This window comes from Sturnira hondurensis, unplaced genomic scaffold (assembly GCF_014824575.4).
Source record: "Sturnira hondurensis isolate 20B ecotype Veracruz unplaced genomic scaffold, ASM1482457v3 Scaffold0001120, whole genome shotgun sequence".
Classification (NCBI taxonomy): Eukaryota; Metazoa; Chordata; class Mammalia; order Chiroptera; family Phyllostomidae; genus Sturnira; species Sturnira hondurensis.
The window spans coordinates 6,590,702-6,607,719 of NW_028073751.1; the positions used below are offsets into that span (position 1 = coordinate 6,590,702).

The 17,018-nt window shown below is 41.3% G+C and overlaps 1 protein-coding gene across 2 annotated transcripts in view; it reads left to right on the top strand.

Annotated features, from left to right (window-relative positions):
• The window catches only part of KCTD16 (potassium channel tetramerization domain containing 16), a 237,781-nt gene extending 221,582 nt beyond the window's left edge, over positions 1-16,199 (top strand). For both annotated transcript variants that reach the window (XM_037063101.1, XM_037063108.1), the window contains one exon: positions 4,260-16,199. In XM_037063101.1, the coding sequence (XP_036918996.1) occupies positions 4,260-4,714 (455 nt within the window). In that variant the 3' untranslated portion in view covers positions 4,715-16,199. The remainder of the gene's footprint in view (positions 1-4,259) is intronic.
• Positions 16,200-17,018: the final 819 nt, after the last annotated feature.

Below are 17,018 nucleotides of genomic sequence, written 5' to 3' on the forward strand. Positions count from 1 at the left end.
AATCTGTGAGCACTGTGCTGCAAAGGAACCTTCCTTCTGAAATTGTCCGCTGGTCTCACACAGTATGCTAGACACTGTCCCTGTGTGGTTATTCCCACTCCCACACCAAAGTCAGACATCACTAAAGGCCCAGCACACATTTTCCTGACACATGATGCTCCAACCAGACTTAAGAATTGGTTATGGAAACACAACTATCCTCTCTGACAAGCTCCTGATATGTTTGGTTTATGTAGGTCAGTGTTTGGCTTATGGTAGAACAAATAGGTATGAATGAATGGGATGCTTACTGGGTACCACAAACCAGGAAATGCCTTTGCATCAACTGTCTCTTTTAGTATTCCTAAAACCCCTATGGAGAAGCTACTACTAATCTTATTTTTCAGATGCGGAAACTGAGGCACAGAGTGGTAAAGTAATTTACCCAAGCTGACAAATTGTGAGTCCTAACTCTGGAGCTTGAAATCTGCTGTTGTGTTATTCACTCGATGCAGTTCAACATGTGTGTTTGGCTCATTCATTCATTCATGCATACATCAAACATTCAGCAAACCTCTATTATGTACCTGATACCAAAAGTGATATACTAGCCAACAAATTCAGCAGTAGTTTATTTTATTTTTAAAATTTTTATTTAATTCTTGTTCAAGTACAGTTTTCTGTCTTGTATTCCCAGCCCTGCCCCCCTCAGTGCTCCCCACCTCCCTCCCATTTCTGCCCCCCACCTTAGTTATTGTCCATGTGTCCTTTATACTTGTTCATTTGAGTCCTTCCCCTTTTCCCCTCAGTCCCTTTGAGCAACTGATTAATAAACCCCCAAAGGCAATAAATTATTTGCTTTTTATATATCAGTAAATCAGACTTGTCTTGGAATGAAATGATGTTCTCCCCATGTTTGGCTAATCAATTGTATCCTATTTTCTCTTCAAATGGAGAGTTACTATAGTCAGTATTGAAACCTCAACAAACTGGGAGCAAAAGTCCGTTGCAATTTCCACCCTTTCCCGCACAGGTGCGCACCTGACCGTGGGACTGTTGGGGCAAAAGCTCCCAGCCCCCACCTGCATGTCACTTCTGCGCTTGGTCGCACACCTCTGCAGGAAAGGTGGTGGTCAGATAGGCAGTGCTTCCAGAAGAGAAGTGAGTGGTTAGCTTCTTGGCTTGGGTGTTTCTAAATTTTACTCTGACTCCTCACACACCACTTCCAGCTGATCCATGCTAGTTAGTCCCCATCCTCTTCCTGGACTTCAACATAATACATAGACTTCAGGAGCCATCTTATAAATTGTCTTGCCAAAGTGGTAAAACATTCAAATGTTCTCATAAAATATTGAAGCATGTGATAATGTAACAGGCTTCACTAAAATTAAGTTGTTCAATTTCCCTTTAATAGTGAGAGCGCCTAGGAGAAGTGGAAAGTAATACTTGCTTTTGTCTGGAAGTGGGAAGAATCCAACTGGCATTTAAACCCTGGGCCATCTCGGCAGTTGAGGGAGGGAGTAGCTGCATTGGAGCCAGGCCCTCGGAAGGTATCTCTTGGGCAGGAAAACCCAGGGCTCGCATTGCTATTGGTTCAGCAGGTTTACGTCTGCATGGTTTTGTCTTCTTGTAAGCATGCATGTCACAGCATATATTTCTTCTCTTCCCTACTGTCTTGCCCCTCTCTTCCTTTTTTTACAGTTAAGTTCAGTTTCTGAACTTTTCTTGAAAAGGATCAAATGAGAGCCACCATGGGTTAATGTGATTACTTGTTCTTGTCCCAAATCCTTAAAGCCATTTCTCCATCGAGTAATATAATATGGGGATGGCCTGGTTTAGAGAGGCAGAGCCAGAGTCTCCTGAAGGAGAAAAATGACCTCCTCAGCATTTGGGCTCCTCTGGCCAGGTGATTCGGTTGGTTTGAGTGCCATCCCATACACCAAAAGGTCATGGGTTCGATTCCTGGTCAGGGCACACGCCAAGCTTGTGGGTGTGATCTCCAGCTGGGGTGTGTACAAAAAAGGCAACTGAGCACCGTTTCTCGCATTGCTTTCTTTCTCTCTCTGCAACCCCTCTCTGTAAAACCAACAAAAAAATATCCTTGAGTGAAGATTAAAAAAAATCCAGGGCTGGCAGAAAGCAGCCATTTTCCATCGTGTTACTCACGTCACCAGCTGGTGCTGGTGGAACAGTGTCTGTTGCATAGACATTTGTTTGTAATAGCCCAGGATAACTGGGACATTAGTGCTGTGATGGTTCCTTTTGCCTAATTGGATTGTCGCATTTCATCTAATGGGCATATAATACGATGATTACCATATTTTAAAAAGTGGTTTGAAAGAGAGAGTTCAAACTAGAGATACTCTTAGAGTTGTGATTTATGGGGACTTTTGTCTTTTACTCCCTCTGGAAAACTGTATCAAGATAAGTTGCTATAAATAGTTAAACCATTTCGATCTATAGAGGCCAGGCATTGTACCAAAAGACAGGACATAACTTTCCTTATAGTTTCCATTCTAGGTTTCCTCTACTTTGGCCATATTTGAAAACGGCAGTGAGGTGGAATCTTATTATAAGTGACCCATTATTTATGAGAATAAGTTACAGTGCACATTAAAATTGGGTCTCCTGTAAAACATATAAAGATACTACATTATCCTTGTCCCCAATATTACCACCGTAAAGAGCCTTTGTTTCCCTTTATTTTTATGGCTTAAGTGTAGTGAACTATATGACATACCCAGTGCCTAATGCATGATTAGCAGATAGTTTCAGGTGCATGACTCCAAGAAGACTGTGGCTGTTTAGAGTACATGGCTGGGAGAGGTGACTGATGTATTTAGGAAATTGCTTTGCACCATAATCATGGGTTTTCTAGTTCAGGGAGCTGCCAACTGTGTATCTGAAAAAATGACTGCCCCCAAATCATGGAATCCAGTGCTGCAGTCAAAACTCAGGGGAATGGGGAGACAAGGTCTCACACTGGCTTAAATGAAAAGTCCAGGTAGGACCAGCTTCAGGTATGGCTAGCTCCAGGTATTTAAAAGTCTTTTATTGAATTTCTACAGTGTTCCTTGGAATTACAACAATGGACATGTCTCTGTGCCCACCTCAGAGAGCTCATGCTATAGTAGTTGAGATGCAGAAGGTAAAAAAGAATTCTAAGGAATGTGATATGTGTAATAAATAATAGACACTTACAAAATGAAAACCATAATTCAGAGGAAAAATGGCAAATATTTCTCAGGAGAGGTAAACAAGAATTTCATTATGAAGTTAAACCCTAAATATTGTTTTGAAGGAGAAGCAGGGATTTTGCAGACAGACAAATTGATGAGAAATGGTTAATTGCCTTGGAGATGGCATTTTGGAGATCTGTATTTGAGTCCCAGCTCTGAGGGTCTTAGTTTCCTTGTGTGGAGCTACTGAGTTCATGGGATTGTCACAAGGGCCTGATGAGTGGTGGGTGCACGGAGCTTACTCAGTGCTTGGCCCAGTGGGAGTCCTCCCTGCCTGAGGGCCGTCGCCCTACTAGTGTAGGCTGTCCTGTTGGGCCCGACTCCTGATGTGTGGAACTTTGAAGGGAATTTTTTTTTTTATTTATCTTTAGAGGGGAAGGAGAGAGGGAGAGAAACATCAATGTATGGTTGCCTTCCATGCATCCCCTGCTGGGAGTTGGCCTGCAGGGAACAAGCCTGCAACCCAGGCATGTGCCCTGACTGGGAATCGAACCGCGATCCTCTGGTTCGCAGGCTCGTGCTCAATCCACTGAGCTACACCAGCCAGGGCTGATGTGTGGAACTTTGAATTAGGGGCTGGTGTCAGCCACAGTAAAACCAGCTGGCATTTACTGAGTGCTTACCATGTACCACATACTTCATTCAGAGCTTCATTTGACTTATCAAATCCTCCCTACAACCCCAGGTAGCAGGAAAGTCATTATCCTCACCTCACAGATGAGGAAACAGAAGCTTTGAGAATTTAAGGGGTCTGCCAGTGTAACCAGGTTAGTAAATGGTGGCTGGGTATCCTTCCCCCAGGCTCTCTTATCCCAGTGCTGTGGGTTTAAGCATTACACTCTATCTCCTCTTACTTAGCACACCAATATTAACCCCCTCCCCTCCGTGGACTTGGCTCTGGGTGCCCCTGTTGACCCCTGTTCTGAGTGCCACACCACTTCTTCTGAAGACATGGTTTGGAGTGCTCCAGTGTTTGTGTACGTTCAGGTGCTATGCTGCTACTTCGGGCATTAATCTCTTGGACCCTGTGCTTCTTTACAGGCGAGCCTTCTAGATGGTCATCCTCCCATTGTGATTGCTGCTGCAAGAACGGCAAGGGTGACAAAGAAGGGGAGAGTGGCACATCTTGCAATGACCTCTCCACCTCCAGCTGTGACAGCCAGTCTGAGGCCAGCTCTCCCCAGGAGACGGTCATCTGTGGGCCCGTGACACGCCAGACCAACATCCAGACTCTGGACCGCCCCATCAAGAAGGGCCCCGTGCAGCTGATCCAACAGTCAGAGATGCGGCGGAAAAGCGATCTGCTCCGGACTCTGACTTCGGGCTCCAGGGAGTCAAACATGAGCAGCAAAAAAAAAGCTGTCAAGGAGAAGCTCTCAATTGAGGAAGAGCTAGAGAAATGTATCCAGGATTTCCTCAAGATCAAAATTCCCGACCGGTTCCCCGAGAGAAAACATCCTTGGCAATCTGAACTGTTAAGGAAGTACCATCTATAGGGCAGGGCTGGGGGGTGGGAAGAGAAACAAACCGTGTAAGCATTTTGAAGTCAACAACCTAAATGAAATTCATATTTGCAAAGAAAAACAACAACTGACAATACACATTTGTTAGAACACAATGCCCACTGATATACTACTGCCTATTTACCTGATTCACCTTAACACGTAAATTCACAGGGTAGATTTCTTTCCAGATGTGGAAGTGTAAGGAAACCTTTTTTGGCTTACTTGTTTGTTTGTTTGTTTGTTTGTTAACTTTGTCCCATGTGCTGAGCACCTTACACATAACGAGAACCAGCTCTAGGAGAGTAGCCGAGGGGCCTTGGGAGGCATTTATCCAAGACTGGTTTTTCTCTCATCTTCTACCTCCCTCCTTGAATGGGAACATGGTAGAAAGATATCTGGCCTAATGGCATATTTTGGATTGTTTTCCTTTTCCTTTTCCATCTCTTAGTGGGGGAAGGGGGATGGCAGATTTGTATGGCTTTTCAGTCCAATGTATGACATAACAGTTTCTGTGGACTCTGTATGTGTGAGGGTTTGTGCAACACAAGTACAAAGAGTATGTATACACGCACACAGTGCACATGACCCCCCAGCCTGGATGGCCCATGGGGTACCCCGACTCCCAGCAGCACTGTCTCAGAGCCCCTCACACAGAGGACCTTCTGCTCTTTTCTTAAAATCCTTCTGTTTTAAGATTTCCCAGCCTCTCTTGGCAACACTTTCTAGCATCATCCAGAAATAACCCTCATCATCCAGAAATTGTTTTATTTCAAAATTAATACCCTCAGGCTCCATTTTACTAAGTTGCTCTTTCTCTGCAACCGGAGGGAGTGAGAAGAGCTAGTCAAACATCTTTTGTATTAAACAAACTCATATCCACAAAAACCCCTACTCAGTGGCTGCACACTCAGCCTTCCCTGCCCGGTGTTTTTCCTGGTGTGGCCTTCGCACATGGTTCACATTAAATTCTCTGTACTCCCATGTCATTGTGGAAACAAGAACACCACACAGTTCACACTTGAATCAGGGTCCAGCCTTTTGCTTGTTTAGGGGAGGGAGTTGTATTCTACACTCCTCCTAGTAATCACTCCTAAGTCCGCACACCGGCAGTGCGACTCTGCTGCTTTCCTGTAGACAGCTGTGTGCGCGCTGGGATTCTGGAGCTTGGCTGTGTCCATACGAGGACTGGCTGTCATTGCTCTCATGTCTAAACAACCCAACTAGATAACTGGAGCTCCAAAACTGAGGTTTTGACTTTCTAAACTATCTTTTGTGATTGCATCCTTGACCTTTATAGACACAGCCAAAAATAAACTGTTAATAGCCATCCAGCCATGTGACTCTGAGTCTATTAATGTACCAATAGCTTTTCCATAGACTTGTGATAAATGAAGATTAAGAGACAAGGTTTTATTTTTGGCATTCCTCATGCATTTCGGTGGGAACTGAAAAATAATTGGTCAACATCATTTTTGTGCCAAGTACTCCTAATGTTTTAAATGGTGTGTTTGTATGTCTGTGTATGTATCACAGGATATAAAGGCAACTTGGATGATGTCTGTAGGGGGGCGGAAATAATGACCAATTGCTTCTTTTGGAAATCTTTTATTGTTGCCTTTTTATTATGTTAGAGGCTCTGTTTTGATTCCTATTATTAGTGACCATTAGCATAGGCCTTTGTTTCTGAATTTTTGTGATTCTTGCCTTTACGCCTGTGCAACAGACTCAGCCAGTGTTTCCTCGTCGTGATGATTTGAATAGAGTGTAAAGTTTTACATAAGTGAAAAAGAAAGTGTACTGGGGAGTTGAGTTGTCAAGAGGATTATGGTTAATGAATTTAAGTGGTTTTTCTTTTATGCATCAATATATTAGCAGACATTTGCTGTTAATTGCAACATAGCTTTGCAAAGCTTACCAAATATGTCTTCATTATTTTCAATGCTTCTTAACAACACATCAAAATACCATCCTATTCATAATAAAGGATCCTGCAAAGAATCAAAGAACTTAATAGGTCAAGAAAAAGTTGAATTTGATGAAAATACCCTCAAATTTACTTTGGTCAAATGACTCTTGTGACCCTCCTAGAAGTGTTCTCGGAGTCAGGCTTACACAAAATGACCAAGGTCCCAGCCTCCTCCAACTTCAGACCCGAATTTAATGACATCGAGATGAAGATACCCTCGTAGGAAGTGGAGAACTAATGTGATGGTAGTCAGCCCACTGCTTTGACTACGTACTTTAAATAGGAAATTAAATGCTTCAAAGAAATTGTCATGGCATTATTTCTGTCCCTTGACCTGTCATGGTTGTTTTCTGCGTAGGCACTCTGTACCTCCAGTGAACCCAACTAGGGTAGGAAATCTGTTTAAAACAAAACATCATCATCTGGCTCAGTCACCCACCCCAAACAGACCAAACAACTGAGACAACATGATGTTCATTTGCTTGGCTGCTGGTCTAGAGACGGACATAGGTCTGATCAGGAAGAAAACTCTGAGGAAGTGCCGAGTAAGTGGCCACCTTCAGACCGAGTTTCAGTGGAGTTGTTATTAAGTGATGTGTTTGCAGCCTGCGACATGGAAAATGAGTTCTGGGTGAGGGAGTTACGGATTAAATTCTCTAGTGGCCCTGGTAGTCACTGTGATTCAGGCCTGTTTCCCCGAACTTAAAATTCTTTTGAGAACTTTTAGTTCAGTTCTGGACAGAACAATATAGGTGGCTCACTTCTTCAATATCAGCTATGATAAGGGCCATAAGTTGCTGATATGAAGAAACTAATAGCACCCAGTAGGTCGAGTGAATGAGAAATCACCTGTACAGAGACCCAGCCCAAGTTGCCTCCCGGGAAACCCTGCTGTCTGAAATTCGGGGAACTTGAGGAGGTAGTTCCTACATGTGTGTGGTTCTCCTGAAGGCAGACATACATATGTATAAAGTCCTCCTACACCCTGTCAAGAAGGGAGTAACCTGCGTTCACCAGAAAAAGGGGAAGACAGGAGAACAAACTGAGATCATATGGTTGTGTGCGCTCCCTTCCCCTCCCCCGCTAAGAAAAAACTGCACTGATATGTGGGGGTAAAATGGCAAAGTGTAGTGGCTTCCAAAGTGCACTTTGTTATTGTAGGCACCATTATCTTACTGGAAGTGTATGCATGGCGTATTAAAATAAAAGGGGAACAACGCACAAACCCTAAGTGTTCCCTTCACTCTTTCTTCCTCCTTAGGTATGCTTACCCTGAACCGATTCATTTGGGGACTGCATATTTATTAAAGGGGAACCAACGTGGGGTTTTCACTTTTCAGTTGGTCTTGTTTGATTCTGAGGCATCTTTCCCTGTAGGCACAGATGTGTGTCATTCATTCTGGGTCTTCTTAGTTGCCACTGCTTGAGTTTCTGAAATACTTTTGCTTTTCTGGGTTTTTACTTCCTCTCTGATTATCCTCTGTCTATGCCAAGCAAAACATGCTCCAGTGAGAAAATCAAAGGCATATATGGTATTGTGCAAAATTACTTGATTCCACCTTCCACAAATGGGAGCCAAACTTTGATTCTCATACATTTTCCTTCACCCCTCCCACTCTGTGGTTTACACACTGAATTAAACCAGAGCACTTGAACACTGCCATTTCTGTCGTGCCCTGGAAGATGTCAAGTCGTGGAATCTGACTAACCTTGTTCTGCTAGGTGATTTTTACTGGAATTAATAAGACTTTGTGAACTCTCAAGTGGAACTCTTTGTCACCTCCACCTGACATAGCAATTTTCAAAGGAAAAATGAAGGCAGTTATTTTTCCCCCCAGTGACACTCTGGCAGATAAATGTTTTTTTCCCAATTTGCATGCTGGATTATAGGTGTAGCATAGATCATTTCTCTCTCTAATGTCTTGATAATGGTGGTAGCTTGCTATCTTGATGGCCCACTGTTTCAATTTATTTATTTTCTTCTATGTTGTCAAAATACAGCACTAGAGGAAGAATCAGAGTGAGCATCCTGTGTTCCAAGTTAACATCGAGTCAGGTGTCCTTTGTGTAGGATGGCACAGTGATTAATGTCTGCAGAGGAATTAGACCGAATGAAACCTGCTGGAATGAGTTTGATTTATATTGCTTTCATCATTCTGGTTCTCAATGAAGTGCTTATTGCTCTCCACCTTTGCTGAAAGAATAGAGTCTTAAACTTTAATAATCACAGTGTTGTGATGGGACCACAGAGAGTATTTGTCTTAAACATCTGTTTTTTTTCATCTTGCCATACACATCGGAATGGAGGTTCTTTATTCAGTGACCTCCATCACAAAGTTTCTGGCAGTGTTTTTCAGCCCTCAGTCTGCCCAAAAGTCATGCGTGGCACTTGTTAAAAATTCCTCCATCCTAACCCCTGAGAGTTTTCAGAAACTTCAAGTAGGACCAAGGGATCTGCATTTGGGTCTAGTATTCTTAATAATTTGGATGGGGCGGTCTGTGGACCTTGCTTTCAGAAACTCTGCTATTTTAGAGACTACGCAGGGGTCAGCTTTTCTCTCACTTCCTAGTGTGGCACTTCCTTTCCACTACAAATAAGTCAAAGCATGCATTACCTACTAAGAGAAAAGGCCCAAAGAAGCCCCTCCCAGGGCTAGGGTAGAGTGAGTTTCTGTGATCCTTTGCCCTTTTGTCTATCATGCATAACCTCTTGTCCCTTTTGCTTGTGCTTGTACCTTTTGCTAATTTATTTGTTTTTACCAAACTAAAAGCCTATGTAAATAGTTTTGTCCCTATATAGGTAGAGGGGAGCACAGCTCTGAGTGGGATGTATCCTAATGATGCCCAACAGGCAATAAAAATAAGGAACTCATCCATGGAGAGAAGCAGAGCTCATCTACAGGCCCTTAGGCAGTTGAAGTCAGGAGCTTGAGAGTGGTCTCTAATTCCATCATGTGTAAGGACCCATAAGTTGGGTCCATTATGAACATAGGCACATATTATCAAAAGTACTATACAATGATCAGTGGATTTAGCTGTGTTTCGCCAATAAAATGCATTGAATTGCTATGTTTGTTCAATTTGACTCATACAGGACTATGAAGCTCTCAGAGAGTTGAAGACCCTGATCCCCAACATTAACTAAAAATTTCAAGCAAACCCTAGAGGGAGACTAAATATGAAAAAAGAAATAAAGAGTGAATTCAAACTAGTGGTCATATTCCATGTATAATGGCACAGAGTTCTGTAACATCCTAGTCTCTCTGACTGGGGGAGATGGCCATACCCTGATTGTTTGGATAGAAACCTTTAGGAGGGCTTCAGTGGTCTGGTTAGCTCTGTCCCTATAACAATAACTGGAGAAGCACCATTTTTCCTTGCACTGTAAGAAATAGAGAATGAATGGCTTAAATTCACATTTGTTGGGATCATCAATTAATATTTAGGTATGACTGCTGCCAAAAGAAAGTGGACAATGGTTAATAAAACTGATGAGCTTGAGCCACTAGTTCAGATTCCTTGGCCGTGATTTCTAAAACTGTGGGATCTGATTCTGCTTGCCTTCCCTCTTCTACTTCCCAAGTGGGATCCCTTTACTGCCCCAGCTTTGTAACCTTTTAAGAAATGTACCTCTTGTTTGTGAAAAAATCATGTTGCCTATTGGTTAAAGAATTTTTGGTTCCTTAATTGTCCTTCTTGATTTACTTTGAAAAGGTGAAGAAAAATGTACTCTGGCCCAGCAACTATTGAGGGGTTGGTTTGGGGACAGGGGTGGTAATTTTCCTGCTTATCAGCACTTAAAGCCAACTGGAGGATTTAGTAAGTCTCCTTTATCCTGCAGCCTCTTCCATCTTGTCAGTTTATTCTTAGCATTGACCTTTAAGATAATTCACCTGCATTTGGACAATAAAAACCAACATAACTCCCAACTGTCTCCCTGCTGATGTGGACTCCATCCATCACACGTGGAAGCAGGATTGATGCCCTAGTAGTGGAGAAGGGTTACTTTGTAATTGCACTTAGGTGTGAGCGTGTGAGCATGTGAGTGTGCATGTACACACACGTGCAGTTTTTAGGTCGGTGATGAGTCATTGGCTAAGGCTGGTGGAGACAGTATTTAGTTACAAAGTTTCACAGCTTTTAATTCAGTACAGTAGTTCCTGCTGAGGGTGTTGGTCCTTGAGAATGTTGAGTAAAACTGCTCTCTTGATGTGAAATTCAAACAGATTTCTGGGTAAAAGTCAAACTTGTTTTCATTTGTGTAGTGAACTAGTGGTGCCTTCTTCAAAAAAAAAAGAAAAGAAAAGAAAGGAACAAGAGAGAGAAAAAGAATGTTTTGAGATCTAAAACAAATTGGGGGTTTACGTGGATCATCCGTGGTCTCTCTCAGCTGCAGCCGATGGTCAGTGGTTTGTGCCTGTACATGAGAGACAGGGACAACTTCAGGAGACAGTGTCTCTGATTTGGTGGTTTATGTGCATTTAAGGTGGTGACTGTCACAGGGGGTTGATTTTGCATCCCATGGGATATTTGGCAGTGCCTGGGGACAGTTGTGATTGTTGTGATTTGAGAGGTGTTATAGGCATTGAATGAAAAAACAACAGGGATGCTGTTAAACTCCCCACAGTGCACAGTAGAGCCCCCACAATGAATTATTCAGCTCCAAATGTCAATAGGACTGAGGTTGAGAAACCTGAGTTAAGAGTTGGCTCAAATTTTTCAAGGCATTCCTACCATGTAGACAAAGATCTTTAGGTCAAGAGATAGGATGAAGTAGAAGACAAATTAATAATTGGTACCACCCACCCTAAAGCTGTACAGGGTTTACCTGACATTAAATACGACTGACTATCTCCTCATACAGATGTGAACACTGAGGTTTAGAGGGAGAAATGCATCCTTTTTTTCCCAGGCTGCGGTGGTGATGGACAGGCCTGTGGTCTAGGTCTCTGCCTTCTGCTTCAGTCTCTCTCTGCCTCTGAAAAATGATACTTCAGTGAAGACAAAAACCTTTTAACAGCTACAAGTGTTTGTTACAAAGCACAATGGGAGTGCTTTCAGTTCACCTGACCCTATCATAGATGTTTTTAAACTGATTAGTGGCAAACAAGAAGGTACTCTCAGAAATGAAACGGATAAAAGGGAGCGACTATAGTTAGAAGATACCGATGATTTCATTGCCTTTAACTGCTCATTGTGGACTTTGTTTAAGCTTATCCCTCACTAACGATAACCCTTAGGTCTTGGAAAACGTGATCCTTGACTCACACAGGTGGCCCCATGCCCTTGTCTTCAAAGATATGAAAAGTCTAAGCACAGATTCTGGCTACTTAGCCTTATGTCATGTGTATGCACTGATTTTATTAGGACATAAAACATATTTGTGTCTTAAATAATTTGACATTTTTCTTTTAATTTATCACACCAACCTCCTTGTGATAGAATAAAGGCCCGATCATTCTATCCCCATTGCATACAGGGAAAACCAAGGACCCAGGGAGCTGGTTAGCATAAGTTTATTCATCTGTTCATTCATTGATTCAGCAGGTGTTTGCTGCACACATTTGATCCCGCAGGTGCCCGCTGTGAGATTCTGCTAGAGAATCAAACTTGGGATATCGAGCTCGAATTCAGATTGCCTAAATCCTAGACTGATGTTATTTCCTTATATAGTTCTGATCAACACTCCAGACTTATAGTTTAAATATGGTTATAGATAATGTATATTAAGGAATTACTATTATGTACTGGAAACTCTACTAAGTGCTTCATATGCCCTAGCACATTTAATGCTATCATAACCCAATGAAATAGGCCCTGTTCTTATCCTCATTTGCAGATGAGTTCAGGGAGGCTTGGATAGGTAAAGTGGCACATAATTCCACAGTGGCACATATTTCCACAGTGGCAGACCCAGTTTATTTTCTGGGTTAAGCCACCCAAAGGCTGATTGCTTAACCACATTGCATCATAAACTTTTCCCTTTGCATTTCTCATTTCTTCTACTCCATGCAAAAGATAGTGAGGAAGAACCCAGACTGATGCCCTCCTGAAAGCTGTTGGCTATTTTCAATGGCAAACCCCAATAGACAGGCATCTCCCCAGGAAATAAAGGAAAGGCAGACTTGGAGGGTTACTTTTGCCTAGCACAAACTGTACTTTATTGCACAAGCCTGATGGAGGGGCAGCAATATTGTAGACCAAGCAGCTGGTGAGTATTGGTACCCTATGAAACCCAAAGTGGCCAGATAGCTTCCACTCCAGGAGGACTGCACCTGCCACCATTCACTGTGCTGTTTCCACATTATCAGGGCAAATTTCATGAAAAGTAAAATAGGCAGATGTGCCTGTGTGTGTGTGTGTGTGTGTACAAGAATGTATCTGCCATTGTCATCTTTTAAGCAGTCGTGGGCTTTGTTCAAGATAGGTCAGAAATCCAAGTGTGACTGGCTACTCCCAGCATCTCATTACTACTGTGCTAAGTTGGGAAAATGAAAGACAGCTACAGAAAAGAGATGGCACTGAGATATGTGAGTGTGCACAAGAGGCATGTGTGTGTGAATGTGTGTTGTTTATGTGTTTTCATGTAGAAAATTTTGTGTATATGTGTATATATATTTGCATACCCAAATGTATATATCTATATCTATACTTATGTATACATACATAAATGAATCTCATAGTTTGTAACTTTGGAATTTTGAGTTTGACAGATGATGATGATTTATATTTGGTTTTCTAGACAGTTTAATATAGTTATATTTTCCAAAAGTCTCTTTAACTAGGAGTGTATACATTTATTTATGGTACAGAAACTATGATTAAAATGCTTTGGTTTAACATCTATTGATACAAAACCAAACAAAAGTGCATTTGAGGAAGCTTGTAAAACCTGGCTTTCTTATTTGAACCATTTGTTGGAATTTCAAACTGCGTATTCAAACATATTCATTCAAAAGAAGAACCATCCTCACTGAATGAACGTGATGATGTTTAGGGAGAAAACGAGGACATGCAGGTCCATGACAGCACAACGCTGGCCATCGTGCTGATGGCCCTTCACCAACACACTGGTTTCTTTATTCTCTCCCCACTGGTTTTTACTTCATCATTCATGGGGGTCCCTATAGCCCTACCCACTTTGTAGTTGGAGCTAATGATCTGTTTAATTATTTTAAACCTATAGTAAATAATTTATAATATGTATATTGTAAATATATATATGAAAGCTCAAGGGCACATTGTAATAATAACCAAACACTTTCTGAACTCCTGCAAATAACCCTTTAAGTCTGTTTTAAACTGATACCATAATAGTTGCTCAAAGAAGAAACAAAATAGTGAAATGAAAGAAAATATTGATGATCTGTTTTGGCATCCTGTGGACATAATGACCAAATGACTAAAATTTGGGTACTCTTAAGGAGACAGTAACATGTTTTCATTCATAGTGATGTGCTTTGCATATTTTGAAGAATGTGAAGGTGTTTTTGGTCAACCTATGCAAACCAGAATGTCAGCACACAATCCCAGGTCATCAGAACCTCAGCCTGGCTCTCCACCCAGGGCTTCGCTGAGAGTCCAAGCACAGAGTCCCCTCTTCCCAGGGACCTGTCAGATTGGCTCACACAATCAGAAGCCTTTGCAATCTAATCCAGTTCGATCATTCATTTTTTCCTCATAAGCTCCCTGTAGATGTGATCTTAAAAGCACATGAAAGAAAATTAATTTCTTAGCAATCAAATGTTCTAATTAGGTTTAAGAACACATGAAGAAGGACTGGCTGTTTTTCTGAAAAATTGGAGAGTAGAGGAAGGTTTCATATTATCTCTGGCTTCAGGTTCCTCTAACATTTTCTTTCATTAATTTATTTTTAATTCCAAAGGAGGATGTTAAATCAGGAGAATTTTCCTTAAAATATGCTTAGTTTGGACACGGACAGACTCACGCATTTTTGTAACTCATGGAGGGGGCTGTTGAGAGGTGGTGGTGTCCACCCTTCATGACCCTGTTTCTGATCTAAGGAAATGGGTCTGTGAAGGAGTGGCGTGGCATCAGGCTTAATGCACACAAACGCAGTGTCGGGGAGCTGCATTGCTGAGCGTCCTGCTGGAGGCTCTTCATAGGATCCGCTGTGAATGAGTCACCGATTAGGTTAATGATGGCACTCAGCTTGTTTCTCTTATGGGCACTTAGTCCATGAAATCAAAACTCTTCGTGTTGCCTGAAGGAATTGAACTAATAATCTTAGTTGAATTCCTGTTCCCCTCATCCTGCAGAACCAACTGAGCACTGGTCAAACCTAACAAACACAATAATTGGTCCCAATTAAATCGACATGTTTAAATATTATCAGCACCATTCTGGAAACTCGCAAAGACCCTGTTGCTTAGGTTAAGTGGAGATCTCCAATACAGTCTGCTGAGAAGTGTCAGATTCCTCCTACATCTATCCCTGACTCTGTGACGGTGACGTCACCACAGAGAAAGGAGCCTGTGTTTTGCTGGGGCCAATACTGAGTGGCGTTCTATTGGGGCTTTGCTCGTGTTCCTTTTCCCTGACCTCATTCAAGTGCTTGATGACCTGGGTCAGTTAGCTGCACATTGATGTATCCCAAGTGACACCCACTGAATTACCTCTTTTCCTTTACAATGCAGTTCGCTTGTACATAAGTGTAATGTCAACTGTTTACAGGTTCTCTTTGTGTGTAATTGTGATAGCAGATTTAGCTCAAACTTTAAAGGAATCTGTTTACCGAATGGTGTTCAAATGAATGTTCTTATTGCAATAGAAACATCGTTAATTCTGGACTCACACAAATGCATGTCTACACGTTGCCAACTCCCAGAAGCTTGGTTATTCAGCAGTCTGTGAATAGCAAATATACATGAACTACTGTGACTTTGATAGCTCAGTGACTGCCATTACCTTGGTATGTAACACTGTAGATTTTAGCCTGCTGTATTTCTTTCTTACCTATTTGTTTTTGCGAGAGAAACATGGTAAAAGATAGTACTACTAACTGTCCCAGTGGAATTGCACACTGTTTTGGTGACCATTGGTCCACCCAGAAGGCATCTGCCTATTGCTGGAACAATGGCCCTGAGCAACAGACAAATACATACACACACAGCTATGTTTGCAACATCAACAATGCTAGTTACTATCATCTATTCTCACTGCCAGTGAAACAAATTGCTATTTTCTCTGAAATCACTGATGGATATAAAAACCTTAATTTGCTATTAACTGCTTTCCTGTTCTGTTCAGTTGTTATAATATGGTAAATGATACAGGTGCAGTATCAGTATTGTAAAACTGTGTGGTAAAAACTACAAAAGTTATTTTGTGGATATATTTTAAAAGGCAGACAAGAAGATATATTTCAGATTTCTTGTGCGAATATAATTACAGACATAGGTAACTATTTTTATGTGTTTCCATAAATGACTCCATTTCATATACATTGTAATTTAGCACTGATCATAATAAATCATTTGGTAACATTTAGTTGTTATATATCTATATCTATTTTCAATATACATAAGAGACTGATGATTCAACATTATTTCATGCTAACTCAAGAATTTTAGATGAAAGGTAATTACCATGGCAATTAGTTTATTTCTGGTTTGCTGTGGCAGCTTGCTGGATGGGGGTATAAAATAGGAGACTTAGGAAGTTGGTTATTTAGAATTCAGGAATAAGACTGCAAGGAGGTGAGGCTTTGCCTCTGTCTCTTCTCAATGGGGTGGCTTTACATTTTCAAGCCTCATTAAACCTCAGTTTTCTCATCTGTAAATAGGAAGAAACAACAACAGATACTTTATAAGGTTCCTGTGAGAATTATATTAGATAATCCAAGTAGAGCATTTAGTACAGCATCTGTTACATTAAATAAATGTGTGATAATCCCTATTCACCCTTTTCACTATTATCCAAAATGAACATTTAGAAAAGGAGTTCGACTTCAACACTCAGAACATCTATCTATTGTCTATATTTGTATCTCAATTTATATATCTATATAATCTATATCTACATCTCTCTATATAGTTTTTTTCTTTAGCTTTTAGGGCATTGCCTAGAGAGCCAAGCATTTAGTATATTTTGTAATCAAAAGGGAAAATTATAAGGAGAAAAAAGAGAATTCTACAGCTTGGAGGAGCTTCAGAAGTAATTTAGCCTTTCAGTGCTGTGAGGTATAATTGGCAGAACATTTGTCTAAAGTATGCACTGAAAACAGGAAGGCAATCAGATGATGTACAACCTGGGAAATACAACCTTTTGCACCCTCCATTTTATAATTTTGATATGTGCCTTTTATTT